Raw genomic sequence first — 26447 nt, forward strand, 5'->3', positions numbered from 1 at the left:
AGTAACAGTGTTATACAGCACCTAAAAAATAAATAAAAATAGAAGTATTACAAAAAGGAAGAAAACAAATGGAGAGTAAGCAGGGAGATGGTGGAGAGGAGAATGGCCAATAAAAACAAATGTGGAGGAAAATGCCATAATGAAAGCCATTGTTTTTTAAACTAATTTGAAACATATAAATAAAGGAAAATTTAATCCAAAAAACAAAACAAAACAAAATGTAGTTACTGTTATTCAGCAGTTCTACTTGGGTATAGTCTCAAAACAAATCTCAGAAGGAAAAGTAGTATCTCTTTGGGACACAAAATTGGGTATATATTTATGCCTATGTTCTCAGCAACATTGTTGATGATGGTCAAAAGGTAAAAGCAACTCATGTCCACAATGAGTGAGTGGATGGATGGATGGATGGATGGATGGATAGATGGATGGATGGATGGGAAAACACTGGAATATTATTTGGCCTTAAAACTGAAGGAAACTCTGAGACATGCTATAACATAATGATCCTTCAAAATATCACACCACGGGGCTGGGAGTGCTGCCATGGTGGAGTGAGTGGTACCCTGGCATGAATGATGCCCTGGCTCCCATCTCCAAAACTGACAAAAAGAAAAGAAACATCACACTAAGTAAAACAAACCAATTCCAATAGAGCAAATATTATATGGCTTCACTTATATGAAGTACTTAGACCAAAGTCAGCCTCAGCCAGATGCCAGAAGAATAGAGGCTGCCAGGGGCTGGAGGCAGGAGGGAAAGAATTCCAATTTTGTAAAATGAAAAGTTCTAAAGAGACAGAATTGCAGTGATGGTTGCTCAACAACACAAAGCCTTCTGTGGCACTGAGGCTGTGTAGCAGTTCCCTTTCAGAATGAAACATTCTATGCTGCAGGCAAGCTCTTTACCACAGAAGGTAAACAACTCAACCCGCTTCAGGAGGTCTCTGAAACTTCAGGAAGTCTCTGAAACTGACCAGATTCTTACAATCACCTCCTTTCCCAGGAGAAAGGTGGAGAGTCGCTCTCAGATGAGCCAAGATTCGAAGACTCTAAGACCACGCTGGGCCCCTGGAAGGAGCAGAGACCTACTGAACCACCTAGAAGAAGCTCCAACCAACCTAGCCACCATGGAAACCTGTTGAGCTGCCTGCAGGTTGTTCAGTGTGCTCCAGATTCCCAGCTTTGTGAGCTGTTATCCACGCTAGGGTGGATTCTGGTGATACAGCTGTCTTGGAGTTATCTCTGCTCCTCTAAGTAACCCCAATTAAACTCATTGGTTCACTAAGTTGAACTTTGATGGTCATACTTTGGACTGTCATGGGATCCCTATCTGGGTTGAGTAGGTGTGTGTGTGTGTGTGTGTGTGTGTGTGTGTGTGTGTGTGTGTGTGTGTGGTGTCTTCTCAGGAAAAGTTTGTCACATAGCATTGAGCTGTGCACTTAAAATGATTATGATGGCAAAGTTTACATCATGTATATCTTGACACAGTTAGAAAATTAAAACCAAAAAGAATCTCCAGGAAGCCCCCTACCCAACCACTTTTCTGGTCTTTGAAGTCACTGTGGATGTACAGAGAGCATCATGGGGAAGATCCTAACTCAGACACAATTTGGAGGAGATGAGATAATAGTGGACTTGATTCCCAAACACCTGGGTATGAATCTCTACTCTGTCATTCATAATAGACACTCTTTCTCTTAACAGCATGTCTGACATACCCTATAAAGTAGAGAATAGAGTGAAATAGAGAAATCTTATAATCCCTGATTTTTATTTTATTTTTTTTAATGTGTAAAGTTGGGAGAGGGAGAACAGGGCCAGATAAATGGCCAACTATGTACAGAAGTTTAAGGTGGACAGTCTGAAGCTGACCTGGTTCTTCTCTCTTCTGATTGACTAGTCATATAGGAGGTCCTCCCTAAATCTACCATAATCTGACAATTTAAGCACTTACAAAGTTAACGTTTTCTGCATTTACATTTTATTTTCTGTCCCATGGGAATAACAGTAATGGCCTCACAGAAGGTGGACTGAGGTAGGTCATGGTGCTTGAAGCAGTGGACCTTGCTGTCTGTTACTCAAGAGAGGGAACACATCCCCAGAAGTATTCCATGCCCTTGGTCTTCATAGTTTTCTATGCCTGTAAATGAAAATCTGAATGCCGTATATATTCTGAACTACCCAGTCTGGAGTGGGACAAGAGTTCCCAAGACTTCAGATGACCCTTTCTACTTATAGGCACATTTTGGGCAACAAGACATTAGCTCATGAGGCCATGACACTATGGTTCATGCCTAAATATCCTCACTTTTTGTAAGAAGTTAGAAAGTTCTAATTATGTCCCACTCATGAAAATTCATGTATTGGGATTTGGGTAATGTTAGGAAGTTGGTGGGATATTATGAAATGGCTTAGTGGAAAGGTATTAGTGTCACTATCTCCAGAAAGAATAGATATATTCTTGGAGGACCCTGGTTAATCTTTTTGAGGTCATTGAACAGAACAAGCCTGGCCCCTCCCCCATGCTCTGACTTCCTGTTGCATGCTCGCCCACCATGATGCCATCCACTATAATGCAACTAGAGATGCCCTCATTAGAGCTAGTGCCATGTTGTTCAGACTTTTAGCCTTTTGAACCGTGAGTTAAATAAACTTCTTTATAAGTTATCCAGCCTTTGTTATTTAGTTATACTAACAGTAATGGAAAACAAACTAATACATGGAATGGCTGCTATCTCAGAAACAAAGACTAGAGTTTTTAACTTTGCCACTCATAAGTGAAAGAAAGAAAAGCCCAGAGCTGAAAAGTGCCGTGACTAAGGCTGAGAACAAGGATGGCTCAATCCTTACACTTACCATGAGTCCTGTTATCAAGGACACTCTTAAGCCTTGTCTCTCTTGAACATGCATCCTGACTAAAAAGCCCATGAATAGAGAGCCAACAGCCACACTCTGCAGAAAAAGCATGGGGTCTCATGCTTCTTTCTGATCTGGAGTTTTCTACTGCAGTGGTTCTCAAACTTCCTAATGCTGTGACCCTTTAATAAAGTTCCTCATGTTGTGGTGACCTCCAACCATAAAATTATTTTCATTGATACTTCACAGCTGTAATTTTGCTACTGTTATGAATCATAATGTAAATATTTGCTTTCCCATGGTCTTAGGCGACCCCTGTGAAAGGGTCATTTGGCCCCCCAAAGTGGTCATGACCCACAAGTTGAAAACCACTGTTTTACACCTTTTCAAAGGACCAGAGGCAAGTGACTAGTCCGTATTTTCTCACTATCTAAGAGTCTGAGGATACGTTTTCTACAAAGAAACTCAAGCTGTCTTTACCCTCGAAATGACTTTCTTTCTTGAAACTTTAGATAACACGTGGCGAGGATTTTAGCTGTGTCTATCCCTCACCTTCCTACCTCTGGATCTCGGGCTTCGCTTTCTCACTCGTTGGAATAAAAAAAGATGGAACGCTCCAAGAGATGCCAAAGCCACCACATCCTCTCTGAAGAGCGATTAGTGCTGGTGACAGCCCCAGCCCCAGCCCAGGAGCCTGTCAGCTTGAGAGAATCTCTCTCCTGCCACGACTACCCACAGCAGCTTCCCAGGAGTGTGTGAGAAGCGTTCCCGTGTCTCTGTCGCAGCCCAGTGGGTGCTTCTTGGCCGAGTCTCCCCACATATGTTATCTTCATGGTGGCTGCTCCCAGAAAGGATTGTAACTCAGGGGAATCTCTTCACAGATTTGTGTCTGGCTTTAAAACAAGGAGCTCTCAAACATGTCAAATCAGAGAAGCAGAGGGTGGCTCTATTTTGGAGGTACATTTTCCCTCTGGGTTTGTGAAGGTGTCCCCTGAGAGGACTCTTCCCTCCCGCATCCATCAGTTTGATGGCTTGCACGTTTGGAAAGCAACCTGGTATCCTTTGGAAAACAGAGACACGGTTTAGTGAGGTTCAGGTTGAATCCAGAGGGAGGGAGAGGGGGAGGGAGGGAGGCAGCAGAAGGCGGGGGAGGGACAGCGCTGTTAATGTACACAGCATGTAGCATTAGTTGAATGCTTCTGTTCGTTGCCATAGGAATGAGAAGACTTTTGATTTGAAATCACAGTTCCTCTGAAGCTATGTTTAAATTGCTATGCTGGATTCTTGCTGTTTACCACTACCAGCTTTTGAAATCAAGGGCTCTTTAAAAAAAAAATGCAGTTCAAATATTTTCTCTGACAAAGGAGGTTGTACCAACCTCAAAAATGTCACTCCCAAGGCCCTAACAGCTAAAGAACAGGGACTTCTCTCAATTACTTTGCACCACACACTTCCCAAGTGAGCGAAGTACAATGCAATCAGTTATTTGTCCTTCCAAGAAGAGTCTGTGTGATCCACAAAAAAGTATGGAAGGGACAGTTGGGCATGCAAGGCAATTGTCATTATGGTGATGTGGAAGCACATTTGAAAATCAGACAATTGGTTTGTAAGGAATAACCTTTGACATCATTTTCAAGATTACTTGTTTAAAATATGGTGGTGCGTGTGTGTGTGTGTGTGTGTGTGTGTGTGTGCGTGTGTGTGTGTGTGTGTGTGTGTGTGTGTGTGTGTGTGTTTCCTATCCAACAGCTTTCTAATACTTTCTGATACAAATGCAAATTTCTGATACAAGAGTGCTAGACTTTAAGTTCAACATTAAACACAACACCATGTTTCACAGTGTCTCTCCTTCCCTTCACCCATTACCAAGTAGACATATTTTACACCTAAGTTGAAAAGGATTAGAGAAATTAAACACACTAAGGATCAGAAACTGCGCACATGCCTTCCAAATGACATCTGAACTGGCATTCCCTGTTATGACTTGTATATGAAGTGTCCATAGAAAGCATAATTTATAAAAAGCATGGTCCCCAGCGAACGGATCCTATCTCTGAGAGGTGACTGATTCAGCCTGGACCTAAGCCAGTGATGAATTGATAATTTGATTCCATTAATGAACAGTGGTGGAAAGTGGGTGGAACCTGGTTGAGGGAAATAAGTCATCAGGGCCATGTCTTTGAATAGCATATCTTCTCCCTGGGTGCGTCCTCCTCCTCCCCCCTCTCCTTCCTCTTCTTCTCCCTTCCTTCCTATCCTCTCTTTCACCTCTCCTCTTTCCCCTCTTCCTCCTTCTCTCTCTCTCTTTCACTTACTCCTTATACCTTTTCTCCTTCCCCATATGCCCCTGCCACCATGAGCCCAAAAACACAGAGCCAACTGATACTGAAACCTCTGAAACTGTGAGCTGAGATACACATTTTCTCTCTTCACTTGTTTATGCCCAGTGATTTGTCACAGGAACAGAAGGCTAACAAATACACCACATCTGCCCTCAGGAGCTGAGATCCTGAATATATCTGCTCATTTACAAATACAACCATTTTCAATGTACATCTTAAGAAGAGGAAAATTAAGAAAACCTGGCTTTGGCTAACTTTTAATCTCCTGAGAAAAATAATTGATCAACATTATTGTATTCCCAGCAACTAGTACAGTGTGAGGCACATAACAAGTGAAAATCATCTTCCCATTAAATCGTGATGAATAAACAAGTAGTGATTGTGTGGTAGTTTATCTGCAAAATAAATAGAATTTTCACTTGTTGAGCCGTTTTCCATGAAGCACCCTCTAGGCATCAAACATCTCCATATGCTATGCCATTTAACTTTGTCAAGGGATAAGATGGAGTGTGTGACATTCTGCTGTAGCTCGGTACCTGCTGTTGCAAATTTCTCTCAGTAAACCTGGGTAATAAGAGGAATACCGGATACTTTGGGTGAAAATATCTTCGAATGGCCCTAGTGCTCCCCAATTTTGCATAACCATCTAGAGAAAAATATATTTTTTTGTGAGGGAGAGTAATTATAATGACTAAGGCTCCACAGGGTTACACCACAACCTAGACGCACGTTAGATGCTTAGCATGTATTAATTTGTTCAATATGTGTATATGCACAACTGACCTCAGCCCACGTTAGAGACAGAAGCAGTATACGGTAAAATGGATTTCATTAGACCTGATTTGCGATTAAAATGATGGGGTTAATGTTTCATCTTATACGGTAAATGTGTTGGAGTTTGGGTGGATGAGATGGAGTCCCTCCTTCCGTAAATCCTTGTAGCTATTTATTGGCCAAAAAGCATTTCCAAACAATATTGAACCTCAGCATCATTTATGTGTCAGGTTCTATGTTATCCACATATGTTATCACAGGTGACCTTGATTTTTGATCCAATGAAGCATGGATTGAAGCTATGACCCCTCCCACCTAAAGTTTGCTTGCTCTGCTGGTTACGAGTATTAGCACCAGATTTCCATGCCAATGTTTTTCACTACTTCATTGTGTTGTCTCCTGAATGACTGAATAAGACACGTCTTTGGAGTTTTCTATGCAGCCACGAGAGTTTTGAGTTTATGAAAGACTTCTTTTTTCCTTTACTACTAATATTTATGAAAGATGAAATTTAATGAATACCAATAAAATTTTCTTTGTTTCAGAAGCAAGCCCCACCTCCCCGTGGTGTTAATGAGCATAACAGAACAGCTAGATGTGGAATGATGAATTGGGAACCTGATGCCTTCAATGCCTTTGGGTGACAGAATACTAAGAGTATTCAACTCTGAACAACAAATTACAGGACTCTTTCATGAATAATAGTATTTGTTATGCAGTAATGAGAATCTATAGCCTTGCATATGTACACAGGGGAATTCTTACATATTAATAGTTAGACATAGAAACCCTCTTGTAGAATTTGACTGTTTGTTTAAATCCCAAAATAAGGGAAATACTCACCAAAGTTCCTTTGAAGTACTGCTTTGATACTCCTCATTCTCCCTGCCTCCCTGTGGACTCTCACTGCTGGGTTCAGCATGATTTTCCTAATGTGTATTGAAAGCTCAGAGCCTATGAAGCCTGTGGGGTCCATCAGAGTTGTGTCTCTTAGAGATCATTATTCTTTTTTTCCTTCAATGTGTCTTTTGATGTTTTTTAAGTTTCTATCTTAGTTTTAAGAACAGGAAAATACAATTTAACTTGTAATTAATTTTTAGTCCCTCCAAGAGAATTGAAAATAAACTTTAAATACACAGAGAATCCAGGGCACTGTGATTTCATTCTAGTGAAAGTCAACTGTTGTATGTATCCTAAAACTCACATTTCAAAGGCCACCACTGATGACACATCTGCCACTAGACGTTCATTTTCACGACTGCAGAATTAGAGAGCAGGGAGATGTGGTCAGTAGAGCAGCTTGACCATTTCTCACTTTCTCAACTGAACATTTCCCCATTTCCCTACTCTTAGACCAATATCTAGAGACACTGAGCTAGATATGGTTTCTGGCTATTTTTCTACAAAGCAGAGATTTGCATATCACAAGCAAGATGAATATAGCAGAATCTATTTGGCAGAGGAAATGATGGTATTTGAACTCATGTTATTTATGTGTTGAACTGAGTTTTCTCCAAAGTAGTCACAGAGGGAAAAGGTTATTTTTAGAAGCAGCAGCAAGAGGAGCCAAAAGCACTTGCTCTGTTGAGCCCCGGCCTCCTCCATAACTTCCAAGCCAATTTCTCTGAGGGGGTACTTCACAGTGCAACCCCAAGAGAGGACTGGCCAAGGAAGACTTTTCAATATAAATGTCCCTGAAGAAGATTTAAGAATCTGCCTCCATAGCTGGAGATGGCTCAGTGGTTATCAGTGGATACTGCTCTGGCAGGGACCAGAGTTTGGTTTCCAGTACTCATACTGGGAAGCTCCCAATCACCCATAACTCCAGCTCCAGATGATCAGACATCCGCTTTTGGCCTCCACTCATGTGCACTTGCAAACATGCACCCACATACTCACACTCACACCCACACTCACACCCACATCCACCACATTTTAAGTAATAAAATCTGGAAAAAAAATAGATTCTGCCTTTGGTCCATCCAGATATCTTCAAGCCATGATCTTACTTGTGACATTTACAGACTCAATGCTCTCTTCTGACAGACAAATGCTAACACATTATATAAAAGGAAAGTCCCCCAAATATGTTCATGGGCCTATGTACAATAAGATTCAGCTCCTCCTCTTCCTCAATATAAAAGTTCTTTTTCTCTGTCTGTCTTAATTCTCTGCCTTTTTATTTTAGCTTCCAACTATTATCAAACCTTCCTCCAAAAACAGCAGTAGAAATTAATTTGCTCTTATGTAAAAATAACTGATGGTGGCTAAAAGTATTTCTTCTTCCAGGGTAATTTTCATATGAATAAAGTCTCCGATAAAATGTTTGCAGAACCATGCTATTTGATGACAGGCTGTTCTTTTTAATTGATTGAGAATTTCATACATAATGTTTGATCATGGCCTCCCCTACTATCTCCCCTCCCCCCCAGTTCTTCCTCTATCCCCACTACCACTTTTCCCTCCCAACTCCATGTGTTCTTTTTTTTCTTTTGAACCCACAGAGTCTGCTTGGTTCTCCAATATGTGCATGGCCTAATGAGAAAATAAGAGAAAGATTTCTCATGAGTCAAAGGTTAAGACTAAAGAGAATGATTTGCCAAACAGAGGCAAACCACTGTTCTTATTCCCCTTTGCACATGTGCACGCATATTCACATATGTGTGGGTACATACTTGTACTTGTGGATGCATCTGTGCGAAGGCCAGAGGTTGACATCTGGTATCTTCCTGAATCATTCTCCATCTGACATATTGATATAGGATCTCTAACTTGAACCCAGAGTTCACCAATAAGCTAGTCTAGTTGGCCAGATTGCTGCAGGGATCCTGTCTCTGCTTCATGAAAGCTGAGATTACAGATGGGCTATCATGCCTCCCCAGAATTTATATGGGTACTGAGGATCTACTCCTCTTGAGTACTTTTACCTGATGAGTTATCTCCCCATCTCCAAACTACTGCTCTTGAACTGTACCTACTCGGGGGTCAACTCAATAAAAATAGATAATGCTTTCTGTATAGTCAGCCTATGTATCTATGGGCCCATCTATGAATTCAATAAGCTATGGATCAAAACATTCAGTGAAAAATTGCAACTGCACCAAATATGCACAAATGTTCTTCGTGCCATTATTCTCTAGGCAATAATTACATAGTATGTACACTGTATTAGGTGTTATGAGTTACCTAGGGAATATTTTAAGTATACAAGGGGATGTTTGTAGGTTGTGTGAAAATAGTCCACCACATGATGTAAAGGAATTGAGCACTTGAAGATCCTAGTATTTATGATGGTCCTGGAACCTCCCACATATCTCAAGGGAGTGGTGACTGAACTTGTGTAGAAAACTAGCATTTTACCTGAGGTTTCAACCTAAGTACTCTGCCAAGACTTTCAGGATGTTATTTTACTTTAAGAGAGATTCTAATATTCCCAACTTTAGATGGTTTATTAACCAAAGAGAAATGTCCCCAAGATTTCATGCAGGCCAAAGGCAGAATTTCATGAAGTCTAAACAGGGTGTTCTAGAGAGTTCTACAATATAATGAGACAACTGAATAAGTAAGGCCATTGTACAATTATAAATGAGAAGAACCTCAGTGAGTAGATTAAACCTTGCCTGAACCCAGGGAGAGCAATCAGATGGTATAAGAAGAACAGGTTACTTACTTGCTGTAGTTTTCTCTTTCTTAATAATTGGCTCTTATAGCACCAATAGACTGAGTCAGTACATGCCAAAGGTAAATTAATACAGCTGACATTTCCCCTTATACCTGGATTCCATATGCATTTATCTGTTTCAAATCAAGTCTATACTTATTCACTTTTTATGTGCACTGCAGATCTATCTTCTTACCACCAAACTGGAAACAGAAAGATAAGTACAACCAAATCCAGATGGTTTTAACCCTATATTCCTATATTTTCATATGGTTTGATTTCTGTGGAATTTTTAAAATTAGTCTTACTTATAGGTCACATAGATGCATCAGCATTGCCTGATTTAGCTTAAACTTGGGGGATGTTTTTCAGTTAAACAGTTCAGTGCCTCATGAATGTTAGCCCAGAACATCATCGCCTACTCTGATTTTATTGTGTGTCAGAAGAAAGGTGTGACATACAATGGCATTAGTGATGCTTTTAAACAGGTAGTAGTTATAAAAACACAGCTGAACTGAACAGGTCTTGATGCTGACATTGCTTTTAGAGAGTTACTATTTTCCAATGTTTACAAGTCATGTTCTAGCTGGACGTGGTGGTGATGCCTATTATCCCAAACCTCTGGAGAATAAGACAGGAGAAGTTCAAAGCCAGTCTAGGCTATATGGAACTCAAGGTCAACTTAGACTACACAGGGTTTCAGGTTAGCCTGAACTACACAACTCAACAAACCAAGATCTAGGGACACAACTCAGTGGTAGAGTGCTTGTCTAACGTGACCCAATCCTTGGTTTGATCTCTAGCACTGCAGGAATTGCTTTACTCTTAACTGACCAAAATTTAAATATAACTTTTTTTTTGACCCAGCTGGAGGAGGTGGACCCAATCTTCTGCCAACACCTATTTTGATTCTTCTGGTACCATCAATAATAATGGTAATTCTATCGCATGCATGCTGTGTATGTATTCTATGTCTGTGTTCACCCAGAGAATGAAACTGGCTTTTGAAAATCTATTTCAGAGCCAAGCATGGTGGCGCACACCTTTAATCCTAGCGCTGGGAAGGCAGAGGCAGGCAGAGCTCTGAGTTCCAGGGCACCCTGGTCAACAAAGCAAGTTCCAGGAAATTCAGGGCTGCATAGAAACCCTGTCTCACAAAAGAAAGAGGAGGAGAGGAGAAGAAGGAGGAGGAGGAGGAGGAGGAGGAGGAGGAGGAGGGAAAAGAAGGAGAAGGAAAGGGAGAGGAGAAGAAGAAAATCAGTTTCAGAAACTGGTTAGATTGTATTTTGAAAATATAATGGTTATTTATAAAGTCCCTTTTTGTGAGCAAATAATCATTTCCTTTCCGAATTATTGCTTTTTAAAAGTTAAAATACCACCCATCTTTTACAATCATAGCCCTTTCACATCACGTCCATCATTTGGGGGAGAGAGACAGACAGACAGACCGAGACAGAACATGCATGCATGCAAATGTGCCTCAGCATGCATGTGGAGGTTAGGAGACAATTCCAGGTGTCAGTCACCACAATCTCTTATGTTTTAAGCTGCTGTAGGCCAAGCTAGCTGGCCTACAAGTCCCCAGGGATCCTTGTGTCTCTACTTGACACCTCACTTTAGGTGTCAAGACATGCACTGCCACATGTGGCTTTTATGTAGATTCTTGGGATTTGAACTCAGGTCCTAATACATGAACAGCAAGTACTTTACACACTGAGTCATCTCCCCAGCCCTAACACATTGTAAATTACTTCAAGTTTCCTTTGCTTGGTCAGCTCTCCAAAAATACTGAATCCCAAACCTACTCTAAGACTCAGGAACCCAATCTATTTTTCAAATGTCCCATTTAGCATCACCTTCCTTCATCACAGGCTCATTTACACTTAGCACAGTGTCTGATGTTTTTCAGCTTAATCTCTTTCTCTCCTTTCCCTCTGCTTCTCTCCTTCCTCTCTCTGCTCTCCCCCTGCGTCTCTCACCTATGAGTCATTATAATTTCAGTAGAAGCACAATAGAGGGTTAGAACCTGTCGCCCACACCCTACTGTAAGTGAAAGGCACCAGAAGACAGCTTTCTCTTCTTGTAAATGTCAAGTGTTCACCTGTCTCTATTGAGGGCTGAATAGAAATTCAACCTTAAAGGCCTAAGGCCTGGGGTCTGAGCAAAGCCCAGTGCATTCAGAGACGAAGCTGACTCCCCACAAGGCCATTTGATTGGTCATTCCACTTTGTTCTTCCTTCAGGCTGATCTCTCTGCAGCACTAACTCGGTACACAGTTTGCTCAGATATGGTGGGAGAGCCTACTCCATTATTGATCCACACAACAATCAGAAAAGCATTTCCTGGTTTCTCTCCTGGGGGGACAGCCCCCTAACCCACCAAAGGCAAGGTAGCATGAAAGACACATGAATGGACGATTCTCAAAGTTAGCAGACACTCACCAGCACTTGTCCCTTGGCTGAGCTGTGTACATAGGAAGGGAGTCTGGTGATCTCTCTCCCAAGTCTCAGTAAACATTTCTTCTCCTGTCTTAACCACCCGACATGATGCTACACACTACACTATACTAATTTTTACTTCTGCTTGGTCCATACTAGGTGGGAGAAGGTTGCAGAAAACACACACTAGGTGTGACTTGGTTATCACCGTAGCTTTTGTGAGTACATCTCTAAAGTCTTATACCTACAAGTCTTCCCTGGGAATGTGGTAAAGAGGATGTCAAACCAGGCTAACCTGAGGGACCCACCCAAAGCTGCTTTTCGTAGTTAAGATAATCCTGTTGCATTCAGAAAAGAGGAGTGCATTTAGGCATTTTGAAGATCTGACCACGCAGAGAACAGAAAGAGGAAGTGTGAAACCCAACTGGCCTTCTATATTCATCTCCAGAAAATAGCTCACAGTTTTAATTGCCCACCTCGTTTTGGCAGCTCAAAAGGAAAGTGGCGGTGCACCAAACCCTACTGGAGCAGCCTTCAGGATTAGAAAGTACGCCACACCTTGGAGAGCCTAGGAGACAGGAGAATCATTTTAAATGCAAATTAAATTGAGGGGGTAGCAGAAAAGAACACATAAAAGACGGTAAAACAAAACCTTTCAATTTTCTTAAATTAGCAGGCTAATGTGTTCTAAAGAGCAGCCCCACTCAGATCCCATCTTGGGGGGTAGCATTCCATCACAATATAAAACCGGCAGATCCATCATTTTTCCCTCCACTCTGTGCTCTTGACTGGAGATTGAAGGGAAAATTAGAAGCTGTTCATTTGGGCTCACAGGCTCAGCAGCCCTGCTCAGCTTGCTTTCTGCTCTCCAGCGGCATCCTGTTGAAGGAGGACAAGAGCTGGTAAGTGACTATCTTCTAACTTTGACAATCTTCCCTGCATGGGTCTCTCTGGCTACCTTGCCTTTGGTGGGCTAGGGGCTTGTCTCCCATAAAAATCTGTGTTATAACGCGTCTTTGAAAATCTGGGGAATTTCAGACAGCCTTTTAAGCTGTTTCTAGGGACCGATTCACAGAAGGAAAGAGTTATTTTCAGCCTAGATGCTGGTGACTGTTTCTGTGTATTAATTATAATGGAAATGTCGAGCATGCTGCCAATTAAACGGCCTTTCTTCATCATTCAACCCTATTCAGCAATAAGGTAAGAACAGGTGCCCCAAAAGGGTCTAGACAACTTAGTCCTCTCCACTGTTTAATCATTCACCATGTTATTCTGTTCTCACTGCAAAGCAGACTGGAATTTCAGATTGTGAAAATAGATTATTAAACCATAATTTTGATTTTTAAATAAGTGTAAGATTTCTCTGCTTAAGAGAGGGGCGAGCAGGCTGTGAATGGCCCTGGGTGGTGTAAAATCTCCATGTAGGTTTTGATGGTTCCCTGCCTAAGTTTTACATGGGAAAGTGGTAATTTCCTTCCTTCGCAGAGGAGGGAGTGGAGGGGCTGAAGCTGGCGTCACCTTCTGTTGCTAAGGTAACATGTTCTGGCCATTTTATCTGATAGAGCGAGTCCAGTGGACAGAATACATTATTCATCACTGATCTAATCAGATAATCAAAACTGTTTACTTTCGCTGGGAATATTTAGTAAGATCAAAGGCAGCTGGTTAAAACTGCTCATTTGGACTATCGACAGCTCTTGGTTTTACGGGGTTTTTTGCAGTAAGTATAATTTGCTGTTTGGGTACCTTTGGCTATTTTTTAAAAAGTTTCCTCTTACCAGGCTTGGCTTCTTAGATGAGAGTGTGTAGTCTTAGAAAACAAGTGATTTCTTTAGCCTCCTGATTTTAAGGAATTTGTCTTGCTCCTCCTTAAAAATATAATAGTGCAGAAATAGAGGTAGTTCATTTGTGCCGATATCAGGGGGAAACTCCACGGGCTCCATGAGAAGGGACTGGCTGTTTTTTCATCCTGGGTTAGTACATGCTATGGGAAACATTGCAAGGCTGTGGTGTTTGTCACTGCTGCTCGGAACCACAGTTCTGTACCAAAGCAGCCTATACCGGGCATAGGCAGATGAGCTGGTAGCAGCGCTGTATAGACTGCTGATGGGAATGGCTGAAGAGTAAGGAATCCCAGGTATTTGTGGAGCAAACAAGCCAGCCTGTATTGCAAGGTCTCTAGGAGAGGAGGCTCGGATTCCCAGGGAATTCTCCTACTAGAAGGGACATCAGAAGCCCCTGGATCAATGGAAGAGCAACCTGCAGGGTGGTTGGCATCTTCTAATGTCATTTATCAGGCAGACTTTTAAAAACTTAAAGTAGATGAATTTAAAAGTATACCTTTTGTCAGCTAATATCCAGCAGAGAGAAAACAGTATATTACTTTTTTTTTTTAACCTGGATCGTTTTTTTTTTTTTTCAAAGTAGAATATGTTATTTTTAATCAGTGTTAACTAAAGGTTGCATCTTCTCATACAATACAAAGGCTCTGGCAATGGGGGCTTTGAAATTAAAAATGTCAGTCAAATGTTGGCATATGATAATAGAGTACTCTTATTTTTTTTTTTAAAAAAAAATTAAGAATAGACATACTTGACAGCCTGAATACTGTAGGGTTTTTTTTCTCTTCTTTATAGATACCTACGTGATTAGCTTCTCTCAAAATCCTGTTTTGAACATCGGTAATATGGATTATCCCAAAATGGATTATTTTCTGGACGTTGAGTCTGCTCATAGACTCTTGGATGTGGAGTCAGCACAGAGATTCTTCTACAGCCAAGGAGCTCAAGGTAACAAATGGAGAGGAGGGGAGCCCCCCCCCCCTCAGGCTGCTTTGCTCTAAACGGTTCAGCATCGGCTGCAACAGCTTAAGCTCCATCTTAAAAGTTCATCAAATAGTATTTCCAAATTGATAACATTTACTAAACGGCTGGTGGGATTTCAGAACGGACTAAATAAATCCACTCATCTTGGGGGTATCAACAAGTGTTGGGTGCATACCTCTGAGGGCTATGTTAGAAAATGAGTCCCACCTCCTTGAGTCCGGAGGTTAAGCCTGAGAGGACTGAGGGATGTATTTCCCCATACAAAATTGTAGGCATGCAGCTATTGCCCTGGTGGAGATCCTCGGGCACCCTGACCTAGCTGAGTGCCATCTGGCTGGATTATGGGCTTCTGAGATAAGTGTGGCACTTGTGTAACTGCCTGATCTATTCTTGTGATCTCAGTTGCTGCCTGGAGAACACTCGGTGCACGTTCAAGGGTCCCTGCCCCCCTACGCACACCTTTTGTGAAGTGTGGCAGTCTGTGTGTTTTCATTACCCAGTTCAAGGTAGTTGATTAGGCTCTCACGTGCTTGCTCTTCTGTCCCAGGTTCCATTTAGAATGTTTATCATTGGTAAAGTAACAAAAGAATCCCAAGTGTTTCGTCCTCTTGATGGATAGGAGATTTGAGAAAAAAAAAAAAAAAAAAACAAAAACAAAAAAAAAAACAAAAAAAAAAACATAGTTTGTGTTTTTCATAACATTTTAAGGATGTTCAGTCAATACCCCAGAGCATGCAGGGGACAGGACAGGACACAATGAAAAGGAGGACCATGGTCCTATTTAAACAGGACAGTAGCTGAGTTCTTTGAAGTCACAAAAGCAGAGATAGAAGGAGATACACTGTGCTATAATCCTGGCATCTTTCACTGTTGCAGGACAGGAAACTCATCTTGGGCACTGATAACAATCCCCCTGGTTTTCCCAAATGTTCTTAAGAATTGTTTGCGCATTGCTTGTGGCTTCCAGAAACCTTGAGGGCTTGCAAGCCTCCCTTTGTATTTTCTGGGTGTGAGCCTGTGCTCTGAAAGTCAAGAGGGGCTGGATATTATCTGCAGGATTTGTTTGGGTCGGCAGGCTCAGCAGCATAGCTTGATTTGGCAAAAATGCTACCATGGCAAATCCCCATCCTCGAAGAGGAGGGTGACAGCATCTCTACTCTCTGCCACTTTAGGAGGTCGGAGAGTGTTGCTAGGAAAAAGAATGAGAGGCTAGGTAACTTCTCCAGTTTGTTCTGGAACTACAAGTAGGTTGGCAGCTAGAAGCAGATGTGGACCTAGAAGAGAGAAAAAAGAGTCTTCCACCCTAACATGGGACTTGACTTTCTACACCTCCACATCTGCCCCAGTGCATTCCATTCGGAGTCTGGCTCCATGGCAGGCTCATCCACCTGAGCTTCAGAGGAAGAAAGGAAGTAGTAGATGACTGTGGAGGGTAAAGCTGTCTGTTCACTTCTTCTTGAAGATGACGGACTCTTGGCTTTTATGGAAGGAAAGCAGGCAGGGTGTGTAGGAGGCTTGAAGATTACCAGGCAGCCTGGTAGCTAAAGCAGATGGAGCTCTGGGGGTGGAGTGGTCAGAATCGTCACCAGCAGTGACGGTGGTTTAGACTCCAGAGTTGGAATAACTGGGTAACACATGGGAGGTGGCGGCACAAGCTATGGCCTCTCCTTTGGGTCACGTGTGCCTGTGGGTGAGGACGACGCTATCCCAATCTAGGAATCCTAGATGTGCAGGAGTGAGAGTAGGCTCCCCAAACATCAGCTAGGCCAGGATTCCCAAATCAGAAATCTAGGTGTGTCTGAGGTCTCAGAGTTTGCGGTTTAACTGGAGTGACAGCAGTGGTGACAGAACCAGCCTCCCTCCCCAGGGACCCGTATTTAAAAATCAATTAATACAGTCCTTTGCAAAATGATAACAGTGACAGATTTCTAAGTTGTTAAGCTCATTAATGAGGCAAGGTTTGAAAGTGCTTAAAACAACGTCTGCTACATAAACCACTCACTGTACATCAGCGAATCAATAAAATAGATATTCCATGTTAAAGGCCTTCCTTTCTCTGATTGAGAGTCCATGAGACAGCTAAGGCTTTGCAAATAAGAAATCTTAACTTACAGTAATTCATTGTCCAGTTTCTAGTGAAAAGCAAGCATACACACATGCATTCACACACACACACAAACACATACACACACACACACACACACACACACACACACACACACACACACACACACACACACACACACAGAATATTCAGTAAATACAATCACTAAGATTTTGTGTCTTGTCCCAGAAAAACCTACAATAGGACAAACTTCAAAAATGGTAAGAGCATGCTGTGGTGCAATCCCCCCAACCACTGTTTCATTTTATCTGAAAACATGGTCCCAGGTCCCCCAACACCTTGGACCGTCACCATGGAGTCTCCTACTCTCCGGAGCTCTGCCTTCACTGTAACTTTTAACAACAGTGCCTCCCCCACCCCCACCCTCCGCCCCGCTCCCCCCCTCCAGCTCACCTGCAGCAGCTTCTGTCCACTCTGCATGGGTGCTGGGTCTTCCCAAGACATCAAATCCCTAGGCCTTCTGAAAGGTTCCAGGTAAATGGCGAGTGAGTGAAGGCTGAACACCACAGCCTGCAACTCTCTCTTTCCACAGTAAATACTCGTGTGTCCAATGCGTAATTGAAACTTATATTGAATCCATGTCAAGACTCTGAGGACCAGGGGAAGGAGGATATGTGATGGCTGCCTCAAAGGCCTGTAGAGCAAAGAGGATTAATCTCACCCCAGGCAACTCTCTATTCCCCCAGTCTAGCCCAGCACAGAGCAGTATGAGGAAGGTCTAAAAGCCTGAAGTTGATACCCTCTTCTGAAATGGTCTAACTGGGAATTTCACACAGAGTTCACAATCTAGAGCTCGGGTTACTAGAAACTCGATTGGCTAGGCCGTAGTGTTTGTTGGCTTTGTTATTCATTCATGTGGCTATTTCTATAGATTGAACAAGTGTTCTCAGAGATAGAAATTCTTTGAGGAAAGAAAAAATCTGAGGGTTTCCCTTCTTCCTTTTCTGTGGGGTTTACTTTTTTGTATATACTATTCACAAAATTCTGGAAAACAGCACCTTCCAAATCAATTATAGACAAAAATGTCTGTCTAAAGAAATAGTTTTAGAAGTATGTTTGTGACTGACTCATAGGTATTTTTGTTTAATTTTTCTTTGAAAATGAAAATGTCCTGTTCTGAAATAGAGGAGGGTGTTCTAGTTAGTTAACACAAGAAGAGTCTGGGAAGATTGCTTAAAGGGAATATAAAAAGAGGTCTCCAACTTTTCAAAGTCCCCAAGATTGTCAGGTCTGTTTCTGCTCATGAAACAGCCTATTTTCTCCAATATCCATTTCTCTTTGGTGTTGAGTGCAAGATGGAGAAGATTAGCTGACTGGGAATTCTGCTATCAAAAGCATGATGTGTTGTGGAGAACAGGGTGGGGGCAGCAAAGCCCACAGGCCTCCTGTTTGTCCCCTGGAGGCAGATGATGCTCTTCTGGTTAGTTTGGGAGTTCTTCACCCCCAGAAAATCCTGGGGACATGGAGGGAACTCTGTGAAGGCTAACAGTAATGCAAAAGGAAGATTCTGGAAACCAGAGTTGCATATGACTTCAAAGATCAGACGGATCACCATGTGGTGATTCACAGATTGGCCCATCATTAGGTTCTGACAATGATATTCCCAACCTCAGCTTCCGTGATTTTACAGAGCCCAGATGAACTGAAAGGGACATCATTAAAAGTGCAACAAAACGAATAGCATGGGATTTTCTAGTTGAAATGAACATCAGGCAAGTCCCTCCCTAGACTAAATGAAATGTAATTTGAATGGCCAAGTCTCTAGAACACCGGTTCCCAACAGGCTTCTGGGTTATTCCACCATGATGGGTCATTTCAGAGTGTTTTCTACACAATTGGTGCTAAAGTTTAAGAAGAATGCATTGTATTTAGTATAGATTAGAAACACCCCAGGAAATTTCACAAGGTCCTCCATAACTGAAGACCCACTGCAGTCCAATTGAATTATAATCTCTAAAGGGCAATGCCCCAAAGTGAATCTTTTTAATTGCTTCCAGTGGACAATCAGAGCCGAGATCTGAGGGCTGACTATTTTATATAGATTTATAGTATATCTTGATCTTATCACATCCTATAACTATTTTTATTTTTACTTGTGGGGAGAGGTGAGTGCTGGGGATTGAACCCAGGGCAAGTACTTTACCATTAAGCTATGTATACAAAATCCATCCTCCTGCGGCCATTTTTGCCTGAATGCCTTTCTTAGCCACACACACACACACACACACACACACACACACACACACACACACACACAGTTAAGTGTATGAACTATCCTATATTATAAATATTTCCTACCAGCAATGGAGATAGATAGCACAGGCAAGCACTCCACCACTGAGCCATACACTTAGCCCCCACGGTCATCTCTTTAAAATGGGTTCAAACCATCAAAGGTGGCAAATAGACATCAAGAAATGAACACAAATCAGAGACTGCATTTTATGTATGCCTTGCATATGTTCATCCTCAGTGCAACACTGGGAAAGGGGAATTGCAGTTATGTGCCTGTTGCAGATGAGAACATTTAAGATTGAGGGCTGGGGAGGTAACTAGAAAAGTGCTTGCCGTAGAAGCCTGAGGACACGTGTATACATGAGGATACAGGGTTCCTATCATTGGAATAGGATCTCTGGGGCTTGCTGCACAACCTCACCTAATTTCTGAGTTCCAGGGCTTAGTGGGAGACTGTGCCTCAAAAACTGCCAATGTAAATGGGGCCTAAGAAACAGCAACCAAGTTTGACATCTGACATCCTCAATCACATGCATATTTATGTGAACACACATACACACACAGGCACAATTTAAGGTTGTTGAATTGAAGATTCTTGAAATTTAGATATCGTTGAGATCCATTTAGATATCAGCAAAGCTAGGATCTGATTGGAGTATGCCCAACTGCAAAGCCCAAGCTATTTTAAATATTGCAGTGTTCCTTGGTGGGAAGTGGCACCTTTTCAGCTGGCCAGGTTGATCAAATCAACCAAGGAGGTGAATGAAGGTAATGCTGATGACCAGATCACACTTCCCAAATGCGGAAGCTGAGGTTCTGAGTGATTCTATTCCACATCCCAAACACACGGCTTCTAATGAGAGGCTGGAGTGGGGAGCGTGATCCCTTACCTCACTCAAGTTCTTTCCACCATACTAGAGCTGCTGCTGCTTCTTCATTTTTAACTTGAAGACCATCAGCATCCCTGAACATTTAAATTACCTTCATCATGTTAAAAGTCAGTTGACTAAAGCCACAAGGCAATCCCATTTATGGCTCCCGATGACAGCTCCCCTCTTTTATCGTTTTTTACATAACTCCTGGCATTTGAAGCCACTGGCGCCTGTCATACGGTACCTTCTCTCTTGTCTGCATTGTCTTGTTCAACAAAGGCAAATGCCAGTTTTGACAACTGATGAATGCCACGGCGAGCTTCTCAGATTCTCTTCAGGTTGTTTTAGGAATAGAGAAAAAGTCACCAAAACCCCTGTCAACCCTTCCCCTTGGCAGTCGCCCCCATCTCCACCTTTTGTTCCGTGTGCCCCTCCCTTCCCCTCCCCCACAAAATCCTCCAGAACCATTGGCTTTTGAATCTTTAGCTTTCAGTTGAATGTACTCCAACTATCTAACCTTTATACCTCTGGGATTTCTTAGCATGTTTCCAAGAGACAAAGACATTTGCTATCACTCAATTAGTTGCAAGTCATTAGCAATGGTTAATTAATGATAGCATTCTTCCCTTTTCTGAGCTTAAGGCAAGACCTAGCTTCACCATCACCTCACAGTGAGTTTTGGCTGATGTTTCTAGTCTCTGTCATAGTACAGGATTCCATTTTTATCCCATGCCATATCTCTCCACTCACTTGGTATAGCAACTCATGAAAATCACAGTCTTTCTAAGGCTCAGGTTCTTCATAGAAATGGTCGGCTATCCGGAAATCCCAGGGAGGGAGGGAGGGAGGGAGGGAGGGAGGGAGAGAGAGAGAGGAAGAGGGAGAGAGAGAGATCTTGTCAATTAGTCATTAATACTATCCTTTTATTTGTGTGTAAAATACTGGTGTTTGCTACTTAAATGCCTTCCATCTACCTCAAGTGCAGTGGTCTCCTTAAATATCACTTTGTTGGTGGGCAGCATCATCCTTGGTATAAAGAGACCATCACAATTTATTAAATGCTTCTACTGACCTGATAGAACAAGAATCCTTCAGTCTACACTTTCAAGGAAAAACCAGATTCAGAGAAAAGACTTAAGGCTTCCAGATGTGGGAAACGCTGCTCCTCCCACCCCCATTTCTTTTAAAGTCCTAAAGTCTTTAGTTAGAAGTGGAAAGCACTTAAGACTGAAGGGAGGGTGCACAAAAAGAATGATGGGAAAGATTAAGATGTGGAAAAGAAAAGGAAGTCCTCAACTCAAATGTATCTGTTGTAAAACAAAAGAAATCCTTTAAAGAATCAAAAGAGACAGGAACATATTACAAGAAAAAAATTATATATTATTAAACAAGTATAGACTTTGAAACCAGATTTCCAGAGATAATGAAGATTTTAATGCATAATTGTCTGTAGTGGCTGAGCTTTGCTTCTGTCTGGAAGTAGTTATGAAGCAGATGAACTCCATGTTTTCCTGTGATGAACTTACCTGAGACCAATTCAAAGGGTGCTCTGACGGTATTCAGAAACCGAGTTCTGGGTTTTCCCTAAATTCCTTTAACCTCTACTGCCCAGTCTAGGCCTTATACACTTTGGCCAATTGATCCTCAGTGCAGCCGCCATTCACACTCCCATTTCCAACCAGACTCAATAGAGGAAACTGTAGAGACCCATCAAAGTCACCTACTGGAAATATACTGTGAGAACAGCTCTCCGTGTATTTAAGAGTCTTATTCGTTCATCTAGTAGCAGGTGATGTTCTTTCTCCATACCTGCCCCCTGAGACCTCAGCTGTGATTCTTTCCTGAAGCTGGAGGTCTAGTTTTCTGGTTTTCTCCAGAAAGACTGTGGTACAAGCAATGACCACAAGTCAATCCAGCACCCATTTAAGGCATGGCTGCCAAGTGGATTATAACCTTCTACATTATACTAACACCTTCTTGTCTGCCCTTAGAGTCCTGGTAGCTAGTGCCATCACAATGATATCAGTCACATCTCCCCACAAAGTGATTCCTTCCTGTGTTTTACTTGGTTCGTTATCCAGGTAACTTAAACACTAACTTCTAGACCCCATCTCAGAGAAGGTTTTTTTTTTTTTTTTTTTTTTTTTTTATGAAAACTTCACAAAATCCTTTTGTGGTGCTCAGATCATCGCCCTCAACAATTCCTGTTGGGGGTGGGGTGGGGTGGGAATTTGTTCTTTGTGAGCCTAGCAAGGAAGTTGCATGCTGTGCTTCACTCATGGATGGCAAAGCAATGACCAAGCCTGCCCTCCTGGCCTCCCACATGTTCCATTTTAAACCTCTAATTGCTCACACCCAGGCTCTCCAAACCTGTGTTTAATACAGAGAACACTGTGTGTGACAGAGAGAATGAAAGCAGATAAAGAGAGGAAATATATAGACAGCCAGTCTTCCAGTTCCACAGATTAGAGGGCCATGCTGTCCAGCCCCAGCTTCTGAGCATGCCTTTGGATCACAACAGCCATGCTCTCAGAGGCGCCTTTGTGGAGGTCCTTGATATTTGGGATACCTTGCTCCTAGTAGCCATCTGTCTTTTTTACACATATTGGAGTTCATATTTCCTGTGTAGAGCTGAGGGTGAGAGGAAGAGAGAACCCGAGATAATGAGGCACAGAAAGGAAGAAAATGACATAAAAATACAAGGCAACACTTCCAATCAATTAATAACTCCCACTATCACATACGGCATATGAAAGAATAGATTAAAATGCAGCCCACACTCAGCTAGCATCAGCCATGACCCAATTAGCATAAACAATTCACAGGTGCTGGGGGATGAATTCTCACTCCTCATTTGCCCAAACAAATCTGTTTTCTCAAAAAAAAATTATTTTTTTAAAGAATTCAGGAAAGAAAACTTGCAGCACCACCCTCTGTGACTGTGCAGCAGAGGGAAGGATGGCAGACTAGCATGCCAAAGCTAGCTTATAGTTGGTACCATTTTCAACATGTTTAATAATTTCCCAGGGGGCCATTAGACACACAGACTTGAGCAAAACTCCTGAATGGACATTGATATGTTAAACTGGGACTTCGAAGTACTGTGTCTAAATATAGAAATGATCTTTAAGATCTATTTGTTTCTCAATCAGAAGAGCAAAATCAAAATACTATCAAAGCTTTTGGCAAAAAAAAAGTACATATAACTCTATGTTTATGTCTATCTAACTATTCAGTTTTTATATTTACTTCCTGTCCCTTTTATATGAATTGGAATATTACAATGATAGCACATAATAATCTATGATAGGAATCAAATAGTCCCCCACCTTGACTACAGGCTGTCATTGTGTTTTAGAATTTTGTCATTACCCTCCCACAGTCCTGAGCTCAAACAGTGACTTCTACTTCCTAGCTTGGTGGTTAGACCAAGAATTTAGTTTCTTTTGCTTCCCTTCTGCATTCCCAGTGCACATGATAATCAGGTCAAGAGTTCTTAACCCAAATGGCATTTGGAGGATTAAATGAAACAAAATAGCACTTTGCAAACTGTGGAACAACATATGATTTTCAGAAAAACACAAGGTACTCTCTTATAATGGTAGTGTATTTATTCCATTGTGCTTTAGGAAATTTTAAATAAAAAAATATATCATTGAAACAGAAAAATATATAGCCAGCACTGCATTTTTATGGACTATGGCTGGTGGAAAGCAACCCATGGAAATAAGTAGAACAATAGAAAGTGAATTAAGGTCGTTTACTGAAAACCATTGGCTAGTAGCACAAGTAGCACCTAGTCCTTCCAACAGACGTGGAAGTGCTATAGGAAGACAAAGTTTCCAAGCAGGGAACAAATACATGCAGAAAATTAAACAAAATATTAAGCACCTAATACCCATATAATTAATGGTCACTCTTATATTAATCCCCCTTTAATTTTATCATACCTCAAAAGAAAGTGGCAAGGCTGCATCTCCCCAAGGGAGATCCCCACCCCATCCCATCTCTTCTTGAATGTTGTTTATTCCTAATTCAAATTTCTAAGCACTTTGGAAATGTGAGACAGTCTGAAAATAGAAAAATAGGAGGAGGGGGTGTGCAGGAGCAATGGCTCAATGGTTAAGGGCATTTGCTGCAGTTCCAGAGGACCTGGGTTCAGTGCCCAGAATCCACATGGTGGTTCATAACTATAGCAGCCAACAATTTTCCATAACTCCTGTTCCAGGGGAATCAGGTACCCTTCTCTGATTTCTGTGGCAACCAGGCATGCACACGGTGTACTTTCATACATTCAGGTGAAACACACACATGCACAAATCAATAAATCTTTAAAAAACACAAAATGAGAAAAATTATAGAATTGATGTTGAAACAAAATTACTAACAGATTCCAAAAGACTCCTCTTTATGGTTCTGTTGTTGGGCAATATTAGCCATCTGTCCATTTCTTAGGATTTTACACCAAAAACTAGCACATTGGAGATGCCAGTATGTTTCAAAGTTGATAGTCAAGATGTGATGCCTGGTAACTTACATTTCAGTTGGATTGAGTGAGGACCATGAAGCGTCTTCTAGGCAGTGTGAAGTGATGTGTGATAGGGCACGGGCATCTGAAGAGTGGGATCAGTTAGAATCCCGTGTTTGTTACAAGGGGCATAGACAGAGAGGTCACAGTGCACAGACACAGACTCAGAAGAGACTAGATGAGGAGGCAGAAGCCCAAGTGTTCAAGACTTTGTTTGCTGAACTAACCAAAGCAGATGTTGGGTCTAATAAAGAACACAGCCTAGTAGGGATCTGTGCTGAAACGTGATATCATGAAGCTCACGGATCTGAGGACTGATGAGGGAGAAGGGACTGAAGCCAGGGGCATCACTGGCTACTGCAGTGATGCAGACATGACTGGGCAGCAAACAAATGGGTGGATTCAGAGGAGAAAGGGATCTGGAATCATTGAGAAGATTCTCCCTGCATGTGTGATAGCAAGACAGCTGGATACTGAGGAAGCGGTATGTCAAGACATTCTCGGATGTTAGCTTTGGCTATTAGAAGTTATTCCCTGAGAGAAGGATTATAAGAAGAGAACCAACATGGAGGAAATTAGTTTAGAATGTATTGGATTTAGAGAGTGTGTTGGATCTAGTAATACATGTCAACATCAATATGAAATAAGTTCTACGTACACAAATCTTGGTATAGAGACCTCGGAAAGCAATCCAAAATACTCAATATGGCACAATAGTACTTGAAAATTATTTATTGACATCTTTTGCATGTGTTTCTGAGATATATTTCTTCTGAATCTTAATCTTTTCTTTCATATTATTTAGAGGACTGGGAGATAATCAGGAAACACTCTAAATTACAACTTGGACTATAAACACAACATTTTCTGTTTATCACTAATACCGAAAATTAATAGCCCATTTTAAATACTTATATGAAGCAAATGTTTGTAGTTGCCAAGACAATTTCAAATTCTGGATTGGGTTTTCATCTGAAGCAATGTTCTGAGTTAGCACAGAGATGATCATCTAAGAAATAAGTCCCCAAAATAACTCAAAACAAATTCATTCACTGTGTAGAACTATAGCTTGTCGCAGGATACTGCAGAGGAGAAGAAAAAGAGGTTTTGCTGAAACTGGTTATAAATAAACCTTACTTTTCTTGTGGACCAATGTAGCAAGATCTCTTGCTTAGTTAATTAAACAGTTTGGTGACTAAGTTGGCCAGAGAAGATGGCACTTACCTTAGCCAGATCTTATCTTATCTTTGAAAAGCCAGACCACACTGCAAATGCCCTATAAGACTGACTTCTCTATTGAACCCATAACCCAAGTTCATTCAACAGCCTGGATATGTATACTCAGGTTGCAAAGGAAAACAAAGGAGAGAAGAGACTTCACTATGTATAAGGGCTCATTTGATCGACAAAGGGGAAATTTGTGGAGTATATTTTATTATCCCATTTTTCAGATGTTCCAATGATCAAGTAACTTTTCACAGCTTAGAAAATTTAGAGTGTTCACATAGTTCACATAGTTCATGTTCAAAGGCAGAATGCCTTAAGAGCTGTATAAGAACATGGCGCCACAGTCATTATATGTAGTTATACTGCAGGGAGAGCTCCCTACAGGGACATTTAATCTTTCTTTCCCAGGAAACTATCACAGAGGGAGGAGAGACCTCTGTACTTAGTTTGAATTAGACAGGCAACCTTCCTAGGTCTCCATGGGAATTTCTTACAATACTCATAATTCATTTTTTCTTCTCACTACCAAATGTAGTGCATAATAGTCATAGAAAATACAGAC

At 41.6% G+C, this 26447-nt stretch overlaps 1 protein-coding gene across 4 annotated transcripts in view; it reads left to right on the top strand.

Moving 5' to 3' along the window:
• The first annotated feature begins 13664 nt into the window (after positions 1-13664).
• The window catches only part of Phactr1 (phosphatase and actin regulator 1), a 474687-nt gene continuing 461904 nt past the window's right edge, over positions 13665-26447 (top strand). For 3 of the 4 annotated variants that reach the window (XM_015991023.3, XM_076573229.1, XM_076573231.1), the window contains exons 1-2: positions 13666-13793; positions 14710-14862. In XM_015991023.3, the coding sequence (XP_015846509.1) occupies positions 14760-14862 (103 nt within the window). In that variant the 5' untranslated portion in view covers positions 13666-13793; positions 14710-14759. Of the gene's footprint in view, positions 13794-14709; positions 14863-26447 lie in introns of all 4 variants that reach the window. The other variant, XM_076573230.1, reaches the window with a different exon arrangement.

This window comes from Peromyscus maniculatus, chromosome 5 (genome assembly GCF_049852395.1).
Source record: "Peromyscus maniculatus bairdii isolate BWxNUB_F1_BW_parent chromosome 5, HU_Pman_BW_mat_3.1, whole genome shotgun sequence".
Classification (NCBI taxonomy): Eukaryota; Metazoa; Chordata; class Mammalia; order Rodentia; family Cricetidae; genus Peromyscus; species Peromyscus maniculatus.